The sequence below is a fragment of the Babylonia areolata genome, chromosome 23 (assembly GCF_041734735.1).
Source record: "Babylonia areolata isolate BAREFJ2019XMU chromosome 23, ASM4173473v1, whole genome shotgun sequence".
In the NCBI taxonomy this organism is placed as follows: domain Eukaryota; kingdom Metazoa; phylum Mollusca; class Gastropoda; order Neogastropoda; family Buccinidae; genus Babylonia; species Babylonia areolata.
In genome coordinates, this window is record NC_134898.1 from 8,028,543 (window position 1) to 8,054,580 (window position 26,038).

General features: G+C 43.0%; 2 protein-coding genes across 2 annotated transcripts in view; both read left to right on the top strand.

Annotated features, from left to right (window-relative positions):
• Positions 1-1,065: 1,065 nt before the first annotated feature.
• On the top strand, positions 1,066-6,491 carry LOC143298275 (uncharacterized). Its single transcript, XM_076611092.1, has 4 exons — positions 1,066-3,960; positions 4,016-5,224; positions 5,521-5,764; positions 6,433-6,491. The coding sequence occupies exons 1-4, from the start codon at positions 1,066-1,068 to the stop codon at positions 6,489-6,491; spliced, it is 4,407 nt and encodes a 1,468-aa protein (XP_076467207.1).
• A 6,450-nt stretch (positions 6,492-12,941) lies between these two features.
• Positions 12,942-26,038, top strand: part of LOC143297771 (uncharacterized) — a 61,497-nt gene continuing 48,400 nt past the window's right edge. The window contains exon 1 of the mRNA XM_076610248.1: positions 12,942-13,139. The gene's annotated coding sequence lies outside the window, so the exon portion shown is untranslated. The remainder of the gene's footprint in view (positions 13,140-26,038) is intronic.

The following is a 26,038-nucleotide window of genomic DNA, read 5'->3' on the forward strand; positions in this document are numbered from 1 at the left end:
GATGATGATGATCATTATCATTATCATTCTTCTTCTTCTTCTTCTTCTTATTATTATTATAGTTTCAGTTTCAGTTTCAGTAGCTCAAGGAGGCGTCACTGCGTTCGGCCAAATCCATATACGCTACACCACATCTGCCAAGCAGATGCCTGACCAGCAGCGTAACCCAAAACATGAAGACATATTCAGATATACACCCACACATGCATAACAGATATGCACCGAACATGCAGTTTCACAGATATGAAAGCACAGTCAAATACATATAAACGTACATGAGCTCCAACACACACACACACACCACACACGTTACCCTGCACCTCCTCTACCCCCCTCCTCCACACACTCATTTCTAGTCTACGTATCACAGCTTCCAGGGCACACACACACACACACACACACACACACACACACACAGATGAACACTTACTTGTACAAGCGCACACACATATGCCCATATCTCCACACACATATGTACAAAGATATATATATATATATATATGTATATATATATATATATATATATATATATATACGTTCCAATATCCTGTTGCTCCCACAGTGTAGGCATGCATACACTCACATACCTCATCCTCTACCCCACCCCCTCCGCACCCCCACCTCCCCCTCACACACACACACACACACACACGCGCACGTGCACAGAACTCTACTGACACTTGTGTACACTTACACTCTCGCGCATGCACAAACGCACTCAAAAATACAGACCCACACATGCACACAAACACACCAACTGTATGGGCTATTAGTGCCAGCAGCGTACCGAGTGATTCTGATCAATCTGGTGGTAGTTGATAAATGGGGTATTTGATTTGTCGGCAGATTGATGTGTAGCTGAATTTACGTAATTCGGTAAGGGAACTGAAAGTGACGTTGTGCTTTGGGTTGTGGTCACCAGGCGTAGTAGCTTCTATAAATAGAGCTTGAAGTACTGGGTGGATTGTTTCAGAGGTTGGTTGTGAGTTAGCCTATTATTTAGTTATTTATTTTGTTTTATATACATACCCAGAGGGTCTGGTGGGTCAGGCGGGTAGTTGGTTGATGACGGAAAGGACTCGAGAGCAGTGGTTGAAGGAGAGTTTGAGGAAGCAGCCAGGTCGAGAACGAGTAGCGACCACAGAAGAAATGGCAGAGTCACACGATCAAAATACGGTGAAGAAGAGTGTAGAGCAAAAGCCCACAATAGAGTCCGGGAGTATGGAAGTAGGCTCTGAGACGATGTCCCAAGCCAGGAAACAAGTGCTGCAAGAAGAAATGGAACAGGCAGAGTTCAGGAAGGTGAAAGAGAAAGCAGAGATGGAGATAGCGCTCCTCGCTTTACAGGAAGCTAAGAATAGGGTGGCAAGGGAAAAGGAGGAGGCAAGGAAAGAACAGGAGAGGAAAGATGAGCAGTTGGCGTTAGAAAGGGAGAGGGTGGAGTTGGAAAAGAAGAGAGCGAATGAAGAGGCGGAAAGAGAAAAGGAGAGGGTGGAGTTGGAAAAGAAGAGAGCGAATGAAGAGGCGGAAAGAGAAAAGGAGAGGGTGGAGTTGGAAAAGAAGAGAGCGAATGAAGAGGCGCAAAGAGAAAAGGAGAGGGTGGAGTTGGAAAAGAAGAGAGCGAATGAAGAGGCGGAAAGAGAAAAAGAGAGGGTGGAGTTAGAAAGGGAGAAAGTAGAACTTGAAAGAGAACGTCAGAGGAATCAGGAGGACAGAGAAAGGGAAAAGCTGGAGTTGAAAAGAGGCAAACATCAGGCAGAGATGGAAGCCATAGATAGGAAGAATAAAAGAGGGGATAGGAAGGATGTAGCAATGTCACCGATGACTGATGACTGTGACGTGGATGAGTACCTTAGGCATTTTGAGAGTGTAGCTACACTATGCCAGTGGGAGAAGTCTGCGTGGGCATGTCGGTTGGTAGCCGTTCTACGTGGGAAGGCTAGAGAGGCTGTGCTGCAGATGACGCCGGATGATATGGCAATTTATGAGGAGGTCAAACAGACCTTACTCAAATATTTCAGGCTGGACGCTCATTCGTACCACAAGAAATTCAGGGACATGAAGGTTAGGGCCGAGGAAAGCTTTACTCAACTGCTGGAGAGGTTGAAGGCATGCTTCCGTCAATGGTGTACGTCAGCCAACAAGGATCTAAATAACGCTACAGACGTCTTGGATCTGTTCCTGCAAGAGAGGATATATGAGCAACTACCAGGAGATGTCTGCCAGCGGGTTATCGAAACAGAACCCGGATCGGCCTCGGAAGTGGCTAATAGAGCCACGGTCATCATGGATGCTAAGGTCACCACCAAAGGGATTCTTGCCGAAAGGAAAGAGAGATCAGGAGTGAAGGGGAAGGATAATGATACGGATAAGACCAAGGAGACTACCGTAACTGTAGCGGAACAGGAAGTAGGTAGTGAGGATGGGAATAAGAAAAGCGACGGGAAGGATCGAAAGACATCATATGGCAGGAGTGGAAGAGACCTCGAGTGCTACACCTGTGGAAAGAAAGGACACATTGCAAGAGTGTGTCCTGAGAGGGACAAGAAGGGAACGAGGACAGACGCGACGGGGGGAGTAAGAAGGGTGAAAGCAACTGTACCGGAGGTTGAGGAATCCAGTCTAAGAGGACCACCTGTACTCTGCATCCAGTGTGCAAAGAAGCCTTACACGCCAAGATGTACTGTGACCGTCAACGGCACAGCTGTGAAGGCTATCAGGGATACAGGAGCTACGCACACAGTTGTGGCCAGAGATTTGGTTTCACCCAACCAATACACGGGCCAGACCTGTGTGGTGACTTTAGCTGAAAAGGGAGCGAAGCATGAAGTGCCGATTGCAGAGGTAGAGTTCGACTCGCCTTTTATCAAGGGTAGAATGGCCGTGCTAGTTTTCTGCGACCCTGGAGTTGCAGTTCTTGTGGGAAACTGGGCTGCCAAACATTGGGGCGATGAGCCTATCAAGGTTCCTGTCTACGCGAACTCAGAGTACGTCATGGCTGTGCAGACCCGTGCCCAGGCGAAAATTGAGCAACAGGAAGCCAAACCATTGCCGGTCAGATTGGGCATTGAGGATATGACACAGCAGCAATTGGTGTTGGTGGAGAGCCAACAAGAAGACGCATCGCTTGATGCAGCGTGGAAAGCAGCGGAACAGGAAGTGGAAGTTCGCGTAGGGGATGGTCATGCGTCGTTTCGAGTTGGCAAGAGAGGAGTGTTGGAAAGAGTCTACCGTTCGAAACACCAGGAGACTACGCAAGTTGTGGTACCCAAGCACTTACGACAACAGATCATGCAGTTGGGACATGATGCGCCTATGGCAGGACACATGGGAGTGAGGAGGACGAAGCAGAGAGTTGCCCGAGACTTTTATTGGCCGGGTATGTGTGGGGACATAGCGAGATACGTCAGGTCATGTCCACAGTGTCAAAAAACTGTGGATAAGGGGCAAATACCACCAGTACCCGTGATGAGAACGCCCATTCCTGAAAACCCGTTCGACAAGGTGGGAGTGGACATTGTGGGACCCATACGCCCAGCATCGTCACGTGGGAATAGATACGTGCTGGTGCAGGTTGACCATACCACCAGGTATCCTGACGCAGTGCCACTCAAGAACATAGACACTGTGACTGTGGCGGAGGCGCTGTGGGGACTGTGGTGTCGCACCGGAGTACCTAAGACGGTGCTTACAGACAGGGGGACCCAGTTCACCAGCAACATGATGGGAGAAGTCCATAGGTTGTTGGGGATCAAAGGAGAGACTACTACACCTTACCATGCTCAATGCAATGGAGTCGTGGAACGATTTAATGGAACACTCAAGAAAATGATCCGGAAGCTGGCCATGGACAAGCCTACTGAGTGGGACAGGTGGATTCCAGCTGCGCTCTTTGCGTACCGTGAGACACCGCAAGAGAGCACGGGGTTTGCCCCGTTTGAGTTGCTCTATGGCAGGCAGGTGCGAGGACCTCTATCCATTTTGAAAGAAGGATGGACTTATCCTTCCTCTCCAGACGCCAGGAGAAGAGGAGGAAAACTGTACTGTAGCAGAGTATGTGGTTGACCTCAGGAATCGCATCGCACAGACCTGTGAGATTGCACGACAAGCAGTGAAGAAGGCTGCAGGAACTAACAAGCGGTACTTCGATCGCAAGGCCAGGCAGAGGACTTTCGACCCAGATGACCGAGTGTATGTGCTCCGCCCCACCAAGCATAACAAGCTTGAGCTGACGTGGCAAGGACCATACCAGGTCGTTGAGAGACTAGGGGAGGTGGACTACAAAATCCAAATGCCCCAAGGCACGACAGTGTGGCATGCTAATATGCTTAAGAAGCACGTGCCATGTGAAGAAACCAACCAAGAAGAACCAGCCATGCAAGCAATTGTACTGGAACCAAACCCAGAGGGGGAGGAGTGCTCGGTGAGGAGTGATGACATACCTCTTATTCCACTGGAGGCAACGGAGGGTGTCGATGATGTGGTCATCGAGACTGAGGATCCGGAGTTTGCGGAACAACTTCGCGTGCTTGTGGAGGAGTTTGACGATGTGTTCACCGACTTACCGACGTGCACCATGCTCGAGGAGTGTAGGATCAATCTATGGACAGACGTGCCAGTGCGTTGCAAGCCTTACCCAGTGCCGTTCTCACAACGAGAGGTGGTGGAAAAGGAGATAGATGCGATGCTGAAGCTGGGGGTGATCGAGCCATCGACTTCTTCATATGCATCACCCACTGTGCTCGTCAAAAAGAAGGATGGCAAGGTCAGGTTCTGTGTCGACTATCGGACGCTCAATAAGGTAGTGGAGTTTGACACAGAGCCCATTCCTGACATCGACTATCTGTTTGCAAAACTCGGAGACAAGGTGGTACTGAGTAAGATCGACCTGGCGAGAGGGTATTGGCAGATCCCGGTCGCAGAGGAGGATCGACCCAAAACGGTGTTTGTGACACATCAAGGGTGCTACCAATGGCGAGTCATGCCGTTTGGATTGTGCACCTCAGGAGCAGTCTTCACGCGCATGATGCGGAGGCTTATCCTTCCTCTCCAGACGCCAGACATCGACAATTTCATTGACGATGTGTTGGTTGCCACAGAAACCAAGGAGGAGCATCTTCAGACGTTGAGGAAATTGTTTCTGCGTCTGAGGGAATGTCATGTCTCGGCAAGACCATCCAAGTGTGAGCTGGGATGCCAGGAGGTGGAGTACCTGGGACATCGCGTTGGGGATGGAAGATCCAACCCACGCTTGAAAAGATGCAGAAGATCAGGGAGGCGCCCCGACCGGAGACGAAGAAGGAGGTCAGAAGCTTCTTAGGATTGGTAGGCTACTACCGGAAGTTCATTCCCAGATTTGCTGACATAGCCTTGCCCCTCACCAACTTGACGAAGGGCAGAGAACCCAGGAAGGTGAGATGGACGGACGAATGCCAGGAAGCATTTGATGCGCTGAAGGACAAGTTATGCTCTGCGCCAGTGTGTAGGTTACCAGTGGCCAACAAGCCATTTGTCCTACAGACAGATGTGTCGGAAACTGGTGTAGGAGCCATCCTTCTGCAGGTTCATGACGGAGAGATGCATCCAGTGGCGTGTGCAAGCAAGAAGTTACTCCCGGCCGAAAAGAACTACCCCATCATTGAAAAGGAGTGTTTGGCACTGGTATGGGGAGTCAACAAGTTTGCCCGCTACCTGTATGGGACAGAGTTCGTGGTCCAGACAGACCACTCGCCACTCCAACACCTGGAGAGAGTCAAGTCGGCAAGTGGGAGAGTGATGCGCTGGGCCTTGCAGCTCCAACCCTTTCAATTCAGGGTTGAAGCGATCCCAGGAAGCCAGAATGCAGTAGCAGACTATCTCAGTCGATATGGGTTGTGATTGTGCTGTTGCAAAAGGAGTGCTGATGGATGGATACTATTGTGATTGTAGCTGTCCATTTTGTGGTACCAGTAGAAGGGTTGGTACCGTAGGAGGGGGGTGAGTTATATCAGTACGTAGTGACAGCGCTGTCTACTTGCTGTACGTCTGGTACGATGTCAAAGGTGTTGATATCATAGGAGGGGGGTATGTCAGGACTGAGACAGTGCTAAGCGCCAAATGCTAGTGTGGTTGTTGCCAAGTTAGGCAGCGAGTGCAAGAGTCTAGATCTGTAAATAGACTTGTGTATAACCAATCAGCTGTAGTGTATTTTAACCAATCAGAATGTAAGGTGGATGAACGGTCAACCAATCAGCTGTAGTGTATTTTAACCAATCAGCTGTAGTATATTTTAACCAATCAGAATAGGTTTTCGTTGTCTGGGACGTTATCTTAGAGTTCTGCGTGGGGAGTAGTTAAAAGAGAATACCTATGCATGTGCTCCCTGCGGAAGGCAGGCGTATTTTGCTCCATGTGTTTAGGATGTGACTTAGTGCATGGTGGTACTGTGTCCAGAGGTGATGGACTATTCCTTGTTTTCCTTGTGCCTGAAGCACTTGTTAGAAGTGTGCTGAAGGATTGTGTTGTTTGTTTTGGGACTGGGGTACTACGCATTGCTGTGGGTGAGCTACATCTTGCGTTACTAGCACGACGTTGCTGTGCGGCGAAGAACGGTGTTATTCCTTTGTCACCAGAGACTGTGAAGCACGGGGTGTGAGCCAGTTCCCTTTTGTGTTCGTCGTCCTGGGAAAGCATGGCCAGCTGGCGTCGGCGGACGTTGGATGCGTGAAATTCCCATTGTGCATCTCCGTTCCTGTACATAGCCCCATAACCTTTTCTTCTGGCTGGATTTGCCTAATCATATTTTGTTTTACCGTCTAGATCTATCCCACCCCTGTACATTCTCCCTGTGTGAGTGGTCCAACGTGTGGTAGGGGAAGCTGGATTGTGAATGTTCTTTGATTGGTGACCTATGTATGTGGTGGTTGAGAGGTTATCAACCAGGCATTGAGATTGTTGCTCGCAGGATTGCGTGGAAAGATTGTGGGTTTAGTGTGGAGTGTGCTGAAGTTACCATTACGTCGGAAGCGAACGAGAAGGCTGAGTGTTGAGTGTGTGATTAAGTGGGCTGTGCACGTGTTGTATGAAGGGAAATAAAAGGTTAAATTGCTTATTTTGTTGGTGTGATTGTTGGTGGGAGCCAGCCTTTAATTTTATTATTTACTGCCTGCCACTCCAGGTCGTCAAGACCTGACACAATGCCACAGCTGGATGAAGAGCCACAACATGTCTTGGATGGTGGGTCACTTTTGCATCGACTCCCATGGCCTCAAGGCTCAACTTTTCATGAACTCTGCACCATGTACAGAGATTTTGTCAAAAGACACTATACCGACTCCATTATTGTTTTCGATGGATATGGATTAGGCCCTTCAACAAAGAGCATGACCTATCTTCGACAGACAGGAGGAATCATGGGCACAGCAGTAAATTTCACACCTGACATGGCTGTCTCAACAAAGAAAGAAAGAATTTCTTGCTAACCCAGTCAATAAACAACGTTTTTTCATGATGCTTAGTGACAGGTTACAAAGCCAGGGACAAAGAACAGTCCACAGTGATGTGGATGCAGATGGTCTGATTGTTCAGACAGCTGTCAGGTGTGGAGAAAGTCGGCCCATTGTTGTTGTAGGGTAAGATACAGACCTTCTCATACTGCTGTGTCATCATACCAGCCCTGTGTCCCACAACATCACATTCAGGTCTGGCACACAGTCAAAGACTAAAAAGAATTGAGTATGGAACATTCAGTGGCTGCAACAGGTGCTTGGAATGCAGACTTGTAGACGGTTGTTGTTTGCACATGCCATAACAGGTTGTGATACAACCTCACGTTTGTTTGGGATTGGCAAGGCAGCAGCACTGAAAAAACTTCTGGATGACAGAATCTTTCAACAGCAAGCAGAAGTGTTCTGTAACAGTGAAGCATCTATTTTTGCTGGAGAGCGTGCTGTTGTTTCCTTCTACAATGGCAGTCCTGCCGACAGCCTTGATGTCCTTTGGTACAAACGATTCTGTGAGAAGGTGTCAATGAGATCAACATTTGTTCATGTTCATACACTTCCCCCAACTTCAGCTGCATTGAAATACCACTCCATGCATGTTTATCTGCAAGTGCAGCAGTGGCATGATATTGACTGTGGAATGAATCCAGAGGATTGGGGGTGGTATCTTCTCAAGGGCTGTCTATGTCCTCATCAGACTGATCTCCTGCCAGCTCCAGAGGCTTTGCTTCACAGCATCCGATGTAACTGCAAAACAGACTGTGACTCCAGGCGATGCAGTTGTAAGAAGCATGGACTTTCTTGTTCAGTAACTTGTAAGGTGTGCAAACTCACCAGTGCCGGACCTGACTGACATCACTGATTTTGACTGATTCCGTAAGTCTACATTTTGTATGTTTATTGATGATAACTGTCTGCAGTTAATGTTTATCTTATTTATTTAACATGTAATGTGTGCAGAAAGCAAGATTTGCGTCTTCTACCAATGTAGAATAAAATACATGAAATTGAAAATGTTTGTTTGCTTTTGACCCAAAAGAGTTGTCTTGTTTTCTGTATGGTATCTGTTGTCTGCCTGAGGTGTTCCACTAACAGAGGTATAGGTCAGTATCAGCGCAACAGCAGTCAGTCACATGTACTGTACCGTGCTGAATGCTTTCCTCTGGTGACCCCTTTTTCCGCGCTTGCATAATCTTCGCATGTGCTTGCCTTGCGAATCTTTGTAAGGTGCTCTCACACAGGCAGAAGTAATAAAAATATTCGATTCTGGACATTAAAAATCAAAATCTACCTATGTTCCCGCCCCCCTATAGTGGTCAAGTTTATATCAGTGTGATCAGTATGATTTATTCTATTTTATCGTAAAAAGAACGGTTTTGTTGCAGACATTTTGACCTAACGCAAATTTTAATCTAAATTTCCTGGCCTCTGGGCCCTCTTCTCTCTCTTTTATCCTCTCTTTTCACTGCTCCTGTCCCCCTGCAATCCACCTTCACACACACACACACACATTCTCTCTCTCCCCCACTTTTTCTCTCCTCCAGTCTCTGTCTCTCCCTCCCTCTCTCTCTCCCCCCTCTCTTTTTCTTTCTCTCCCCTTACACACACTGACCAGCACACACACTCTTACTCCTTTTCATCTTTTGGCAAACCACAACCCTTCTTTTCCTCCCCTCCACAACCCCCCCTCACCCCCAGTGTTTAACCGCCCCCCCCCCCTTCTTTTCCTTTGTAAATATTGCTCCCCTTTTTCTCTTTTTTTGTCCTTTTTTTCTTTTTGATTACATCTCACAGTTTTTAGTTTTACCTCTGTCTTGGTTTTGTCCTGTCTTTTCTTCCCCATTCTTTACTTTTCTCCCCATGAAGAAGAGCCTAGGGCCCAAAACATAGGGAAATTCTTCCATCAAAGGACCAGTCACCACCTACAGGTCAGTTTGACCCATTTAGTCCAGGACAGATACAAAAATGGTCAAAATGTCTGCAACAAAACCATTCTTTTCACGATAAAATAGAATAAATCATACTGATCACGCTGATATAAACTTGACCGCTGTAGGTGGGCGGGAACATGATTAGATTTTGATTTTTAATAATTATTTCTCACAAATTTGGCCATGAGAGAGCGCCTTACAAAGATCCGCAAGGCATGAGCAAGTGAGGGTTACGCAAGCGCGGTATAAGGGGTCGCCAGAGGAAAGCGTTTAGCGCGGTACAGTACTTGTGGCTGACTGCTGCCGCGCTGATGCTGTCCTATACCTCCGTTAGTAGGTCACTGCGGCAGATGACAGATACCGTACAGAAAATAAGAGAACTCTTTGGGGTGAAAAGGAAACAAAATTTTTTATTTCATCTATTACGTACTAAATTGGTAAACTCAAGTTTGCTTTTATGAATGTTTTACAGTTTCTTACCAGTCCTGACATTTCATAAAGAATGAAATCGGTATTATACTGACTGCAAAGGTGAATTTAAGAAGGCAGCACGGGATCATTTAGTTCGCAGGAACAATTATGTTGACATTTTACGCAATGCACAACTTGGAAATACTTCATGCTCTGCTTATCAACGTGTAGTATATGAATATCTCAATACCTGTTTACTAGGTTTGTTTCAATGAACATTGTTGGAGCACTGTCCAGACAGTTAATTCAGAAAGCATGGAAGGCAGATGATGGCAAAATCGACCAACATCATGTCTCGATGTAAAAAGAACGGTATGAAATATATATTTTTCTTTGGAAATGAAGCGGTATTTGCAAATGTGGCTCACGAACCCTGCCGCAGTAGACACGTTGGTTTAGCATGGGAAAGAAAATGTATCTGGCTGGAGTATGAAGGTGGCAAAATGAAGTGCATCAGATAGTCATGAAGAGCAAAGACTGCCTGGAAAATGAAAATGGGTCAGTCTCCAGAACTTTGTTGGAAATGGGGGTCTCTCAGTCTGATTCAGTATAAACATGTGTTTACAATGATTATTCAAATGTTTCACATGTTATCAGGATTGCAATTCATTAGAGAAATGTCTGGAACAATTTTGTGAGAATATGGTTTGTTCTTGTGTCTTAAATGTGTTGAAAATTATTAAAAACATCCAAAATTTCGGCTCCATTTTGTGACATGGCAATGTGTCTAAACATGAAGTTGTCAGAAACAAATAAGTACAAACCTGACTAAAATCCAGTACATACAGACCTGATCTATATTCATTCGTTGTGATAATGAAACATTGGTCATCAGTAAAAATGGTACATTAAGTTTGAGATATTACGCAAAAAAACCCGCGTTACAGACGTAAACAACCCATTCCTCTTGACGTATTTTTATTCATTCAAAGGCAAGCACATTCATGAATACGCTACACGTTCTTTACTTGCAACAGGTGGTCAACACATCTATCTTCTGCAGCACATACACTCACTTTCTGAAAAAAAAATGACTGTTCAACTATTTAAATGCAATCGACGTCGCATATTAATTTTCAGTTCCGCTTTTCTGTGTTACTTCAGTGCATGTAAACGACCCAATAAAAATATACATGTAAACAAATTTAGAACTGTTTCCACATAAATCATGCGGATTCATTGCGGGAAAGCGTAAATCGGTTTGACAAACACCCTTCAGTCGTGTGTGTTTGAACACAGATTCAGAGAATGTGTTGTTTCCGACAGCGTGTGAGATGTACATATGTTACACGGAAATCTCTGATATGTTCATTCGCACCCCGTGGTTGCTATATTAAAAACAACAACAACAACAACAATAAAACTGTGTATGTTAATTTTGTCGTTGTTATGGTTTGTTTGTACTTTATCTCTGATCCTATTAAGTTTAGACACAATCACTGTTTCTGACACATGGCGAGATGCGGTAATATACGGATACTGGCGTAAGATTTCGAACCAAGTCAACGCATGTAGTTCAGTAAGACTGTTTTCAGTTGAAGACTTTGTTGCATCAAAAGTTCCAAACAAGAAAGTTCAAAGCAGAAAATCAGCCCCTTAAATTACCTTGATTTTGGTTTTTGCTGTCTGGTGAAGTTTTACCATGAAATGATGTAAACTTGTTTATCAGTTCACAAGACAGACGAAGTGTGGAACGAAACACTGGGGAGAATTGATGTGAAAATGGAGTGCCTGTAGTGTTTCTGAAAAATAAAATCATCCAGGGTGGGGGAGTTAGTTCAGGTATTTTGGGTTCCATGTCACATATGTCATAAGGTTTTAGGTATTCATTAATAAAATACATAATTTTGCAAAGGCTTTGTTTGAATGCATTGCATTGGCTAAGGATCACGTGATAGATTCATTACTATCATTATTATAAATCCAGTAATTCAAACATCTGCGTCGGGAAAGTTAGTTTAGGTAACTTGGATTCAATGTTACACGTGTTACAAGAAAGTTTTACATAATCATTTATAAAATTTATGATCCATTGTTATCATTTTGATTATTATTTATATCCCACGCTAAATCGACGTCTACTGCGCCAGGATTCGTGAGTCACATTTGCAAATACCGCTTCATTTCCAAAGAAAAATATGTATTTCATACCGTTCTTTTCACATCAAGACATGATGTTCAATTTTGCCATCATCTGCCCTCCGTACTTTCCCAGTTTATTGTCTGGACATAGCGCCGATAATGTTTATTGAAACCGAAACGGGTTAACACATATTTAGATATTCATATTCTACACGTTAATAAGCGGAGCATGGAGTATATCCAAGTTGTGCATTGCGTAAAATATCAACAAAATTGTACTTACGAACTAAATGATCCCGTGCTGCCTTTGTAAATTCACCTTTCCAGTCGGTATAATACGGATTTCATTCTTTATGATATGTCATGAATGGTGGGAAACTGGAAAACATTCATAAAAGCGGATTTGCGTCTTCTACCACTTTAGTATAAATTCATGAAATTGAAAATGTTTGCTTCCTTTTGACCCGAAAGAGCTCTGTTCCTAGCTTATTGTTCAGATTCAGTGACCTGCTCACAGATCGTAACCTTCGCCTGTGCTTGCCTTGCGACTCTTTGTAAGGCGCTCTCGCACAGGCAGAAGTAATAAAAATATTCGATTCTGGTCATTAAAAATCAAAATCTACCTATGTTCCCGCCCCCCTATAGTGGCCAACTTTATATCAGTGTTATCAATATGATTTATTCTGTTTTATCGTAAAAGGAACGGTTTTGTTGCAGACATTTTGACCGAACGCAAATTTTAATCTAAATTTCCTGGCCTAATTGTTTCGCCCTACTATCGTAGTTAACAACTTCGCCATAGTTGGCAACTTCATAGTTCCCTACTTCCGTTGTCGGAATGTCGGTACGCATGAAGCTTTTCAAGACGCTTACAACCAAGTAAGGTACGCTATTTTTATCTTCGGGAATACACGAAACTGTCAGCCAGATACGTTTTCCAGTCATTTCCTGTCACACAGATAGTTTTTCCTGTCATTTCCTGCTTGCAGACGAAGAAACTCAAGACATCGAAAATCATAAAAAATAATTATATATCGCATCAAAATGCAGTAAGTTTGGAAGTGCTGCATACAGACTACAGGATGACACAAACAGCAAAGACTGCAAACATCTGAGGAAGAAAACATGGGCACGGATAACGCTTGCCGTGAACGCTGACTGACGGGCAAAACTGGTAAGCTGCCAAGTTCAACTTTCGAAATCAATGATGAGTTGTGTTTACATGTGTTCAATTTTAGTATGACCTAATTAATGTGTGTTTGTTTCACAACAGCAGTGGAGGTAATATAAAAGCTTCTTGTAGTGATTTGAATGACACAAAGTATGGAGTACGGAGTAAAATGCCACGGAAACATCAAACAAAATCATTATGACTTAGATAAGTGAATTGGAATAAATGAACTTGATGAAACTTAAAGCTGAACAGAAGATCGTTTCAGAAACAAGCATGAATCTTTGACAACAATAAGATGCTTTGTGATGGGATCAGTGGAAGGAGGGGTAGTTTGAATACATGAAAAGGTAATCCTTCTCCATGTAAAAAACCACCACCACCACCACCTTGCAGTTGCACACTGATAAACTCCTCACAAGTGATCTACAGGAACTCACAGTGTTGAACCTGCTGGAAAAATAAAGTTTACAAACTCGTCCAGCTCAAAACAAAAGTGACTTTAAAAAGTAGAGCAGAGCACAGTTTCTATTTTTGTGTTTAATGATACTTTGTTTTTGTTGCTGTTGACTGTCTAAAATATTATAAAAACTTCTCAGTTTAAGATCATAATATGTATTGCTCATTATGACTGAATTATCAATACCATTGGTATGTTTATACATTTTTGATAGCTGGTTATGCTTCAAAACTATCTTTGGATGATTTGTTTCCCCAGTCCTCATAATTGAGCTCGTACAGATAAGATAAGATAAGATAAGAATAACTTTATTATCTCCAACTGGAGAAATTTGGTCAGGTGCATTATCACAACATAGACAAGTAAACAACATGGGGACCATAACTGTAAAAGCCAACAACAGCCCCTACAAATATTACGAAGATAGCTCGACCTGACCGACAAGAAGTCGATCCCACTTGTCGGGGCTGTGTGTGTCACCCTGTGAGATGTGCTGGGTTGGGTCCGGTGGGGAGCGGACAAGGGGCTGGCCCTTGGTGCTCCCGGCAACCCAGTGTGCACCCTAGGTGCACCCCAGTACGGGTAGAATGGGGGTAACCACCCGTGGGCACCAGCCATACTGTGACCCGAACCCCAAGGGTCACTGGTGCGTTGACCTCCATGAAGGGAACAACCTGGCCAAGTCGGAGGGAGGTCAGGTCCGACTTGGGTGTCAGTCCCGCCCGAAGACGAGCGGGCTGACTGCCCGGAACCGCCTGACACGCACGGGCCTCCCCCAGCAGGGGAGACCGGCCGGATAGCGGGAAGACCTGCAGAGCAGGTTGCCACGCGCCCCGAATCCCCTCCCGTGGGGAGACTGGGGTGGCTTGGTCCGGGGTGGGCAAAGTAGAGATCCCCCCCCGGAACCAAATTTTTCTCCCCCCCCAAAAGGAGGTGGGGGAGGGGGGTCGACAGAGAAGGGAGGAGGGGGAACAACAATGGGGCACGTGAGGGCCGTCTCCGAGTGGGGACCCGGGTAATGGCCGGGCGCGGCCTCCCCTTGGGAGTCCGCGCCTAGCTGCGAGTCCCCACAGCACGGAGATGACTTGCCATTCACCCTTCTCCCTGCCTCGCGCTGGGACACCTCGGGAGGCGACGCTCGTACCTCTTTCCCCCCGGTCCCCTTCATGACCGTTTTACTGGTACGAACGTCGCCTCCGCGATCAGCGTCTAACGACGCATCGCCGCGGTCCGTATCGGGAGGAATCATGAGCTCCGGGCCTGGGAGAGTCTCTTACCGAGTCTCAATCCCAGCATCATGATTCCCTGCCTTCGTGGTATGGCACACGAGGCATGGAACCCGCGCTTAGGCACCCAGCGAAAATCCGACCCCCAACAGAGAAAGGAAAGACAGGATCGACTTAGAGGCAGAAAAAATCGAACGAATCGAGGGTGCCGAGTCGAATCGAGTACACAGAATGTAAGAATACAATAAACACAAGCCGCATGCAACAAAATAAGGCCAAAAGGATACGCTGAATAGCCGAAAAAAGCGTAAGACGAGACAGAGCGTAAACCTGACAAGATGGCGTGGAGAGCCTTGGCCAAAGGAATGATTAAGCGCTTATAGTTTTTAGAGGCGTTTGATTGGCTGAGAGCGGGTGGGCCCGTCTTTTCACCGTTAGCCGCGCGAAATTTGGCCAAGCAGAGCAAACCAATAGGCCTAGTTTGCATCAGTTTGACATGGTACAGTATATGACACCAAAAAACTCCTCACAAGTGATCTACAGGAACTCACAGTGTTGAACCTGCTGGAAAAATAAAGTTTACAAACTCGTCCAGCTCAAAACAAAAGTGACTTTAAAAAGTAGAGCAGAGCACAGTTTCTATTTTTGTGTTTAATGATACTTTGTTTTTGTTGCTGTTGACTGTCTAAAATATTATAAAAACTTCTCAGTTTAAGATCATAATATGTATTGCTCATTATGACTGAATTATCAATACCATTGGTATGTTTATACATTTTTGATAGCTGGTTATGCTTCAAAACTATCTTTGGATGATTTGTTTCCCCAGTCCTCATAATTGAGCTCGTACAGATAAGATAAGATAAGATAAGAATAACTTTATTATCTCCAACTGGAGAAATTTGGTCAGGTGCATTATCACAACATAGACAAGTAAACAACATGGGGACCATAACTGTAAAAGCCAACAACAGCCCCTACAAATATTACGAAGATACAAATGTAAAAAATATCACATACATCGTTTCATACATACATCCACACACTGCAGGTAATAACTAGTATTCTTAATGTAAAAACCGAAAGAATTAAGAAACATTATTTGAATATAATTATAAACATAGCCTACTATACTGCACACTGATTATAACAGACAGATAAGTATAAAGATGAATTGCGGAAAACCACAACCAGATAATCAGCACACACCTGCACCCCCCCCCCCCCCCCCCACCCCACCCCACGCGGATAACTTGATTAAACAAGAGTAATAAACATATTTATGTTCTCAAATAAAAGCATTTCACATATTCGCTTTTAAAAACATTGCAATTAATTATTACATCGTAATTATTAAAGAGATAAATTTAGAATATGGACGTTAGCATTAGACATATTCCATTGTACATTCATCCTGCATATTGCACATGATTCTTCCTACATATTGCACATTCATTATAACCAATTGTCACGTTTTAAGCTCAGTAAACACACACACACACACACACACACACACACACACACCACAACTAGAACAAGGTTTGACTTGATTCTGTCACTGCATAGCCTAAGAAAAAAAACAACTGAAACCTGAGACTGGTCTTTGGTGATCCAATACCAAGCATAGCATGTACTTGCACAGAAATTGTGTCAAACTAATGAATAATAGATCAGAGGAAAAGGGAGAAATAATTCTGAAATGTGACATTTTTAAGGACTGACAATCAGTGTGATTACTGCAGTTGTTATTGTTGCTTGACATGTACTATATGCAGATAAAGTTTTAAGTTTACCATCAGTCTCGTTTTCTATTTCAAGGTGACCCCATTAAAGTGATGACAATCTGGTTGGTCTTGTGTGTAAACCCTGATATGACTGATTTTCCTTACATAGGGAGTGAAAGAGTAGTGCAAAACGCTAGAACAACATGCAAGACAATTTTTTTTTTTAAATTAAAAATTTTTTTAAAAAGACCAAAAAGGGTTGCACAGACATGGGCAAAACCACCAGACAAATTTATATCAAATCATGAATGGAAGCATCAGTGCAGTTAGTTAGTACTGCATGTTTGTGGATTTTTCAATAGAAGTATCAAATCAATTTATATAACAATCTTGGTGCAAAACATTTTGTTTTCATTTCGATATAATTCAGTCTAAGTTATCATTTGATAATCATTTTAAAAGCCAATTAAATATTGGTTCAAACTTTACAATAGTGCCTGACCAGCGTGTATTGATCAGTTATTTGGAGAAAATGGGAATGTTTTGATTCAAAATCTAAAGAAGGATATAGTTGCTCTTGGCAGTGACATATTGCATATATCTGGGATGCCTTGATTTGTGTCAAAGATTTATGATCAGTTCTGTGTATAACCTAATCTAAATTGATAATAATGTATTACAAGAATAGAATTGGTGTGCTCTCTTAATGTTATTCATTTGAAAGTTAAAGGTTTATTTGTGTTTATAGATCATGTACACGACCATAAGTACATTGGTACTTGCAGGTACTGAATGTGTTATTTCTAAACACACAACATATTTTTGGACATCAACTGAGATAAGGAATGTTTGCTAATGCAAAATATTTTTTTAAACTGCAGTTGAATTCCAACTCACACTCATTCTCAGTCTCTTGCATACAGTGATACATACACGATGTGCACACACACAGTGAAAAAGACACACTCATTAATAATATCTGACATTTAATTTTACAACATTGATTTCTTTTTCAGTTAATGAGGAGTATGGGGACACTGTGGCTGAAAAAAACAGCAAAACATCAATAACTTGCATGTTTATCAATGTATACAAATGTTACAAGACACAACTCTGACTCACACATTTACAACATGGAGAAATATGTACAGTTTATGAAGACTAAATATGCAGAAAAAAAAATTCTCACAAAACAAAATCATTGGAATATAAGCTGATAATTGTTAGATATGAAACTGGCACACAGTGAACTGTAATTTTCATGCTTGGTCTTTTCTTGTATACAATGTGTAAGCTTCATTTTTTGTCAGATGGATAGCACTAATTCAGTGGACATAACTCTTACTTTCTGTGCCATTTAAGAATAGTTTATTGTCACTGCTGTCATTGTCTTTTGATGAAGCCTTCAAGTATAAAATATTACTGAATCAGTAAATGATTTAATCACAGCAAATCACACTTTTTGAGTGCAGCAGTAAGTTTACCTTACTGTATGCATAACTCGATCATAACACTAATATTTAATGCATGATCATGTTTGCAGAGAGAGTAATACAGCCATTTGAAAATATGATGGAAGTGGGTATTGTGAAGACCCCCAAAATAGATAAATAACTATGTATGTAAAGGTGGGGGGCTGTATGGGTAGAAGGTGAAGAAGGAAGGGGTAGGATAAGATAACAGGCAGAGGAAAGGTGCACAATCCACTCTCTCCTCGTACCACAGCAGGGTCTTTTAGTAAGATGAATTGAGGTGTTTATTTCCCTAACTTTAAACAGCACACCCAGAACACACACAATATCAAAACCCAGGTTAAATCAATACCAAAACATATGCTAGACATCATTGCATTGATGAAACAGAAACATCATTATGTTGTCTGAACAAGTAAACAACTCCACAGATAACCTTTCTCCATTCTGACACTCAATGTCTAGCCGTACACTCTGTTGTCAAAGAGATCAAAGTAAAGATGTAAAACAAGCTTCATTTAGCTTACCGTCAACAATCAGTGACATAAGATAATGTGCACCAAATATATGACTGACCAATACTAACTCCAGTGTTTAACTCCTGTCAAACCACCATACGATGATAGCTGTTGCATCAAGTACGTGGTAGACAATTACAAACTCCCAGTGTTACTCATGTTAAATCACCATACAATAAAGTAGGTAGCGGCAGCCCCCATGGCCGATGCCGGGGAAACCGATGAACGCCTAAAAAATCGACTAATTTTGAAGTGCATTTTCTCAAATTTGATTTCATTTTGTGAAAAACTATCCAACTGAAATAATTATTTATCATCCATATTTTTAATTTTTATTGTGTTTGCTTTATGCAATGCGTGAATGAGTTCGCGGATAGAAGAAAAAGAAGTGTACTGTAACGCAAAATAGTGATCCTTGTTCAATGGCGGCCGGCGTCTTTCTGAGCGCGACACAGTTAGTTTCAACCACATAGTGGAAAAAATCGCATCCGTTGTTTTCCATTCATTGGTTACTGTTCGAAAAACTGGGAGCCGTGAAAGGCAAAAGTTAAAGGAGAACTTTCGTGTGGTTTTTTCCAAGCCTTGGGCGAAGTAGGGTAGTTAGATCTGAGCGCAAAGATACGGGAATTTTTCGGCTATCTTTCAACGCCTCGCGCAGTTCGAAATTGAAATCCGAGCCTGCGTGATACTGTATGAGCGGTAAAGAGCATTTTCTGCTGATTTCAGTGGTATCCGAAACTAAGATTTTTGATCCATGAGCAATTTGCTCAAGCGATTCAAAAGCAGGTACCCCTCTTCGTCAGCTGCGTCGGCCCAATCAACATTCGACACAGGAGAGCGGCACTTCATCTAACACAAAAATGGCATTGTTTCTCCAGAAAATCTTCAGTTTCATCGGTAAGTTTTATATCATTTTTGAAAACGAATGTCTTTAGCACTTTCATGCACAATATTGAGCTGAAATTCTTTGAATCAGGATTTTGATTGATGTCAGTAACTGAGCAGCTTGGATCTATTTCATCAGTGTTTTCGTAACGTGACACCGTGTTTCAATCGGAACACGATTTATTTTTTTCTGAGTAAAACACACAAAAACTATTGACACAGAATGATAAATGGACATGTTAAAACGGAGCCCATGAACTCCAATTACTATTATTTGATTGATTTTTGCTTTAGTAAGCAAAATGTTACCTGGGTCTAAAACCGGAAGTGCTCGGGACAGCATTAGCGTCGTCTGCTACAGACTCGGTGAGTGTTAAATAAGTGCGTAAAAAATTGTGATGTGGTTTCTTTTTCCATAAAATGAGCATTTCATTCAACATCACACAAAAGTCTGATATTCTAGTTGCATTTTGCTTCGATAGCTGTGAAACTTTATATTAATATATACAGATAGATACTATGCTCTCACATTCCAAAAAGAACAAGTACACCAATTCATACTAACCTCCTGCTTCCCGCCCCCCCCCCCCCCCTCCCCCTGCAAACTTCACTTTAATAATTTGCTGAGAGTTTGTATAGTCATTCCCCTCACTTGTCTCTGAGTATCTCCCACCAATGGTAAGGAGAGGGGAGGAGGTTGTCAATGGTTGTGACAAACTTGGCACTGAGCCAAATCATTGACCACTTGCTTGGGCTGAGAATCCCTGACTGCTGACAGTGATATAACCCACCACCTCCTCCATCCAGTCATCCCCCTTCCCCATTTCTTTCCTGTCAGTGGAGTAGGTGTGTGTGTGTGTGAGAGAGAGAGAGAGAGAGAGAGAGAGAGAGAGAGCAAGTTTGCATTTGCACATGTATGCTTGTGAGTATGTGTATGTATATCTGAGTATGAAAAAAGTGTAATGTGAAGAGATATATGATTAATTTGAACAGTGCAGTCAACATCCTCTTTCTTAAAATAATTAACACCAATTTTTAACAAACTAAAATTTGTAAAAAGAAAATCAGTACAATAACACCCATAGCCTAAGCTGCACATCAGGTTCAGTCAAACTATATAACACTATTTGGGATCCAGCAATTGAGAGTATGATGTGTGTGTGTGTGTGTGTGTGCGCGTGTGTGTTCATGAAACCCATGATATGCTATGCATCTCGACTGCATAAAACAGAAAACAAAGGGATGATTCATGAAATGATAAAATGCAAAATACCATGCACATATTGTGAATGAAATATTCACTTTGATATATATATATATATATATATATATATATATATATATATATATATATATATCTAAGACATGCATTCTTACCTGTTAGTATGCCATTTTATAATTCTGTTATCACAGTGTTTTCCTCCCACTAAAAACAAACCGAAATTGACAAAATCCTAAACATATATTAAACTGAGAGCTCTGTTTATGGTTTAATGTTTTAAATTGAATATAACATTTGTTCTTTCTTATGAGCTGATCTGTGTATCTAACATGTTGCAGAAACGGCTGCTCATGACACGGCATGCAAGACCTATTCAATGATCCAAAAAGGCCAGTATGAACATCTCAGGTAGCGAGCAGCATGTTATTGCTGATGCCAGGAAACCTGTGAGTGCCAAAAAAGAGATTTTTTGGTGTGCATTTTCTCTCTTGTGACTCGAATGCCATTTTGTGAAGAAATAAAGATGCATCATCCACATTTTATTTCTTATTTATTGTGGTTCTTCTACAATGAAATGCATGACTGAGTTCATCACTTCATGGATGGAAGAAAAAGCTAGAGAGCTGAAAGAAAATAGATTCATATATCTGTCATTTTTGCAAACAACATGTAAAAATTGTTGTTTTATGTGGTTCGATTCTGATAGAAGAGAGAGGGGAAAAGACAGGGGGGATATGGGATCAACTAATCATGCACTCACTCGCTCCAGTCTCTCCTCACATCAATAGCAGGGCCACATGGAGTGGTTTTTATAGAGTGTTTACTTTACAATACAGCACACAGTAAAAAGATCATCCTACACCTAAAGCAGCACCTATAAGCAGCACGGTAAAATTCACCCTAAACCTAAAGCAGCACACCTGGAACACAAACACACAACCAAAACCCAGGTCAGATAAAATCTCAAATATCTGGATATCACTGACATGAAAGGCCTTCACCCTTTCAGCACCTTTCATCACATGCCCACCAGTATGCACTACTCTCACACAAAGATCTATGTGAGGTACAAGCTTCATCAAGCTTACCTGCCACCAGCAGTGACATACCAATTACCATACTGTGTACAAAACATATCACTGACCAATACAACCCTGTGTTCCAACTCATGTTACCCATCATTCAACTTAACTGTGTGCTACCATTACCAAACAAATCTCTTTGTCTTCACAAAGTATGCCACCGACACAAGTACATGAAAGGAAATCATTACTTCCAACATACCTCTGGTAAACAGCAATATGCAACCATATAGCACTGACCCTCAGTGCTCTCATTGTTAACCAACTCATTAATCTCATTAAAATGTGCTTTCCCACTTTGTCTGAACAAAGTAAACCACTGACACATAGCACAACTCCTACACATGTTACCACAACTACCAACAAATCAAACATGTGTTCCACAACACTTGCTGTTACCCCCATGTGCACACACACATGAAAAACCCTCAACACACACTGACAGTGTGTTAGCCCATAGATCTGTTCAGTCCACACTGAACCAACACCACCTATTATATACAAAACAAGTAAGTAATACATCAAAAAATATAGAACAAGATATCTGTAACCAAATAGAAGGGGGGGGGGGGACTCAAAAGATTTAGGCCAGTACTTCTCTCAGTGGGTAGCTTTCACACATTAACCCCTTTTCTTTCCACAAGCCACAAGATCAACTTAAACTGGCTGTCCACTGACAAAACAGTTTCCCAACACAACTAAGTTATCAACATAACATAAAACCATTACAAGTCATGTACTCACAGCCCAACAGGGATTTCCTTGTTCCTCACATCACTGATCAGTCAGTCACCCTGTGTCAGTCAGTTCTTCTGGGAGACAGCTAAGAACTGGCTGTGCTGACTGGTTTTATCCCTTCCCCCAACATACTGTGTATACTAATGCAAGCTACAGAATGATCTGATTCGCTACTTCAACCCACTTGTCTATACACATTCTATGATGACAAGTTCACCCGTTTACGTCACAAAGAGAATGGGGAGACGGGACAATACAACTCTCGGCATGTTAGCCGGCTTGATCAAAGTTCGAATTAGCATAACTTTTCCCTAGCTTTCGTTCCGAAGTCCCACCATCTACGTCGGCTGCGTTCGTGGAAGGAGATAAGAAGGAGGGGGGGGGGGGGGGGGGGGTGAAGGGATGGGGAGGGAAGGGGGACAGAGTGTGGGTGGTGGGGGGTGACACTGCTGGCACACTATAACAAACTTAAGTAATATTTGCTCCCTCCTGGGAACCTTTGTCATGGAATGCCCCATCAACCAACCCATTCTGTATAATGTTCTCAAGTTGCATTTGTTAAAAAATTTGCAGTAATTTTGCAGAAGCTGATCAGCCAAGACCACTGGTAACTTACTGTGGCTGTAACTTCAATATTTTTTTCAAAAACAAAAATTTTGAAGAAGTCTCATCCACAATGTGCACCCCTATATATGAGAAAATCAGGTATTATTCCTTTTCTGCAAACTTTAGATGGAAGTTTTAAGGTTGATTTTAATTTATTTTGAAAGCTGACATTTCACTTAATACACACACAAACTTTCCTGGTCCTACTTGTGACAGTTACTGAAATATTCATCTTTGCAGCATGCTACCCCAATAAACAGTCTTTTTTCCACTGGTCAAATTGAAGATTTTTCAAAGTTTGAGACTCTGATACTTAAAATTCAATTATCCTGCCTGAAAAAAATTCAGTGCACTTTTTTGATGTATTCTGCAAGATATTTTATTATGAAATGCAACTGTCTATTCTTTTCAGTGCTGTAGACCTTCAAAGTTGCTATTCTGTGCAGATTGACATGTCTTGATTTTCTATTTCCCCCTACTATGACAGGCATATTTTCCAATTTCTTTGCTGCTGAAGTGTTATTTTTTTCTTGTGCAATATGCCATTATCATATGGTTTTTAGAAGTATATGAGTTTTCATTACAGTACCCTCATAGACAGTACAGTATGACTTTGAAAATGTGAAAATATTAAGTACTAATAGCATGTACGCATCGTCACATCTTTAAAATGGAATATCTTCAGAACCAATCAAGATATTCACTTACTCTTTTTTTTGATTTTCTTATATTATCATGTTGTTTGCCAAAAATCACATTTCAGTCATTGTAATGAATATTTAAATTTTCACTGCCGCTACCTAAATAAAGGAAATTTTCTTCCTAAAATTATGTTTAAGTAACATACTTACCGTGACCCACTAGTGCAGACTCCAGCAGGGGTCTGATTCCTGTCCTGTGCAAACTACTACCCGCCTATGTGGAGAAAATGAAAGTAGCTACGGCCGATAACCTCCTGAAGTAGGTTACCTCCCCTGTGTATCCCTGACTAGCACCCACTTTTTATGGCAATTCGCCGCAACCAGCGCAGAGTGCAGGGAGAACAGAAAGCGGGGAGGAACGGTAGGGTCTTAAATGTGGGTCATGGTAAGTATGTTACTTAAACGTAATTTTAAGAAGAAAATTTCCTTTTAATTACACATACTTAACCGTGACTCACTAGTGCAGAATGGCATGACAAGGTGGAGGGCTCATCTGTTCTATTGTCAGAGTGCTGCGATGGCCTGTTGTGTGACCACTGCAGAGGCAATGCCTCTTGAGCCATCATCCCTGAAGCGATAGACGTTCCTCAAGTAGAATTCAATGACGGTAGCAGGGTTTTTCCAGCAAGCAGCCTCCATGTCTTGTAGCCATGCTGAGTAGGCAAAGGCAAGGGAAGAGGACCATGCTCTGACTTCGTGAGCTCTGGCTGAGGGGGCATGCGCTAAGGGGTCTGAGTTTGAGTGGGTGAGCTGGTGACACAGCTCGCCAGGGGCGATAGGGCTCAGAGATAGGGTGTACTGTGTCACCTAAGGATATTGGTGGGGGCAAAGAAGACTGAGGCCCGCAGCTGTATTGTGGGAGAGGTCTGTGGACCACAGCTGTGCTGATAAATGCAGCACAAAGAGAATCGGGGTCAGTGTGTTGAATCCACACTTTATTGAGAGCCCTTCCAATCAAAGGAAGGGAAGGAAACACGTACCCTATAGGGTTGTCTCACTTGAGTGCGGTTGAGCATCAATGCAAGGAGGTGCACATGTGGCTTGATCTGATGATTCCACATCGGTTGTGGGCCGATAGTGGAAGTGATTGATATATGTGGATGTGACAAGGCTGTGTAATTGCCCAGGTAGGTACCATCACGAAGGGGCATACAGAAGGCTTGGTGGCTTCTCTTCCTGAGTGTGGCAACCAGCAGAAAGTTGTCGGCAGTCAATGGTTGGGTTGGATTAGGCTGTGGGAGTGCCCTTCATGTGCCTCCAGGTCATTGAGTCTCATTCTGTGGTGGAATTCCTAATGGAAGAGGGTTTCCATGGGGAAAATTTTCGCGGAAGGTTCTTTAGTGAGAAAGGGGACCAGATCCACGACAGGCCTCTGGCTGTGTGGTGCGTACTAAGTCTGGAATGGAGCCGAGCGGGGGCAGGGAGAAGAGTGGCATAAGATGTGTTGTACTGGCCAGTTACATCAAATCAATGATCTGACATACGTTTACAGTATGGCCAACAGCAAAGTGAGAGCTGTATTATCAGTGGTTTCTTAATTGCAAATGGAAATCATTTGCAGCTTAGTCTTTCATGAAGGACTATGTCTCTCACACTAGAACTCAAATTGCACTGGGACTTCAGTGCTGTAGCTTTGGGGGCTAATTAGCCTTTGGGATCCGTCCCAATGGTGACAGTTCTAAGGCCCTCTTGATCGAGGGAGTGGGGATGCACCTTGGGCAAAACACTCTCTACTATAAGCAGTTGCCTCCTCTGCTGTTCTGATGGTCATTGTCGTACATGACTGATTATCATATACTGGTTCTAGGAGGACACCAACCAGCATGGGTAAATCAGGAAACAGCTGCTGTGTGCTTGAGGGATGAAGGTGTCTACCATGCAGGTTCTGCTGAAATGTTAGGAAGCTGGAAGGATGTGACGGGGTCTTGTGGTGCAACCGTATGTCTGAAAGACATGGTGCTTGCTTCCAAAGTGACAACAAAGTCATCCTCTGACAGGCCCTTGACTGAAGGCTGGGGCTCCATGATGGGATAGCCTGTCTAGGCTAGAAAGCCCTGGAAGTGTCTCATTGGAAAGAGCATATGTTAAGTTTGCGCGAGACAGTTGTCTTCGTATGTAGTAGTCCTCCAGAATGGAGTGAAGAAACTCTATACTAAGATGTGTACAAATATGTACATAGGATAGAGATGATGTCAGGGAATGTGGAAGAATGCATGCACAAGCATATATGTAGTAAACATGGATATGCTCAAGTAAATGGGAATGTGA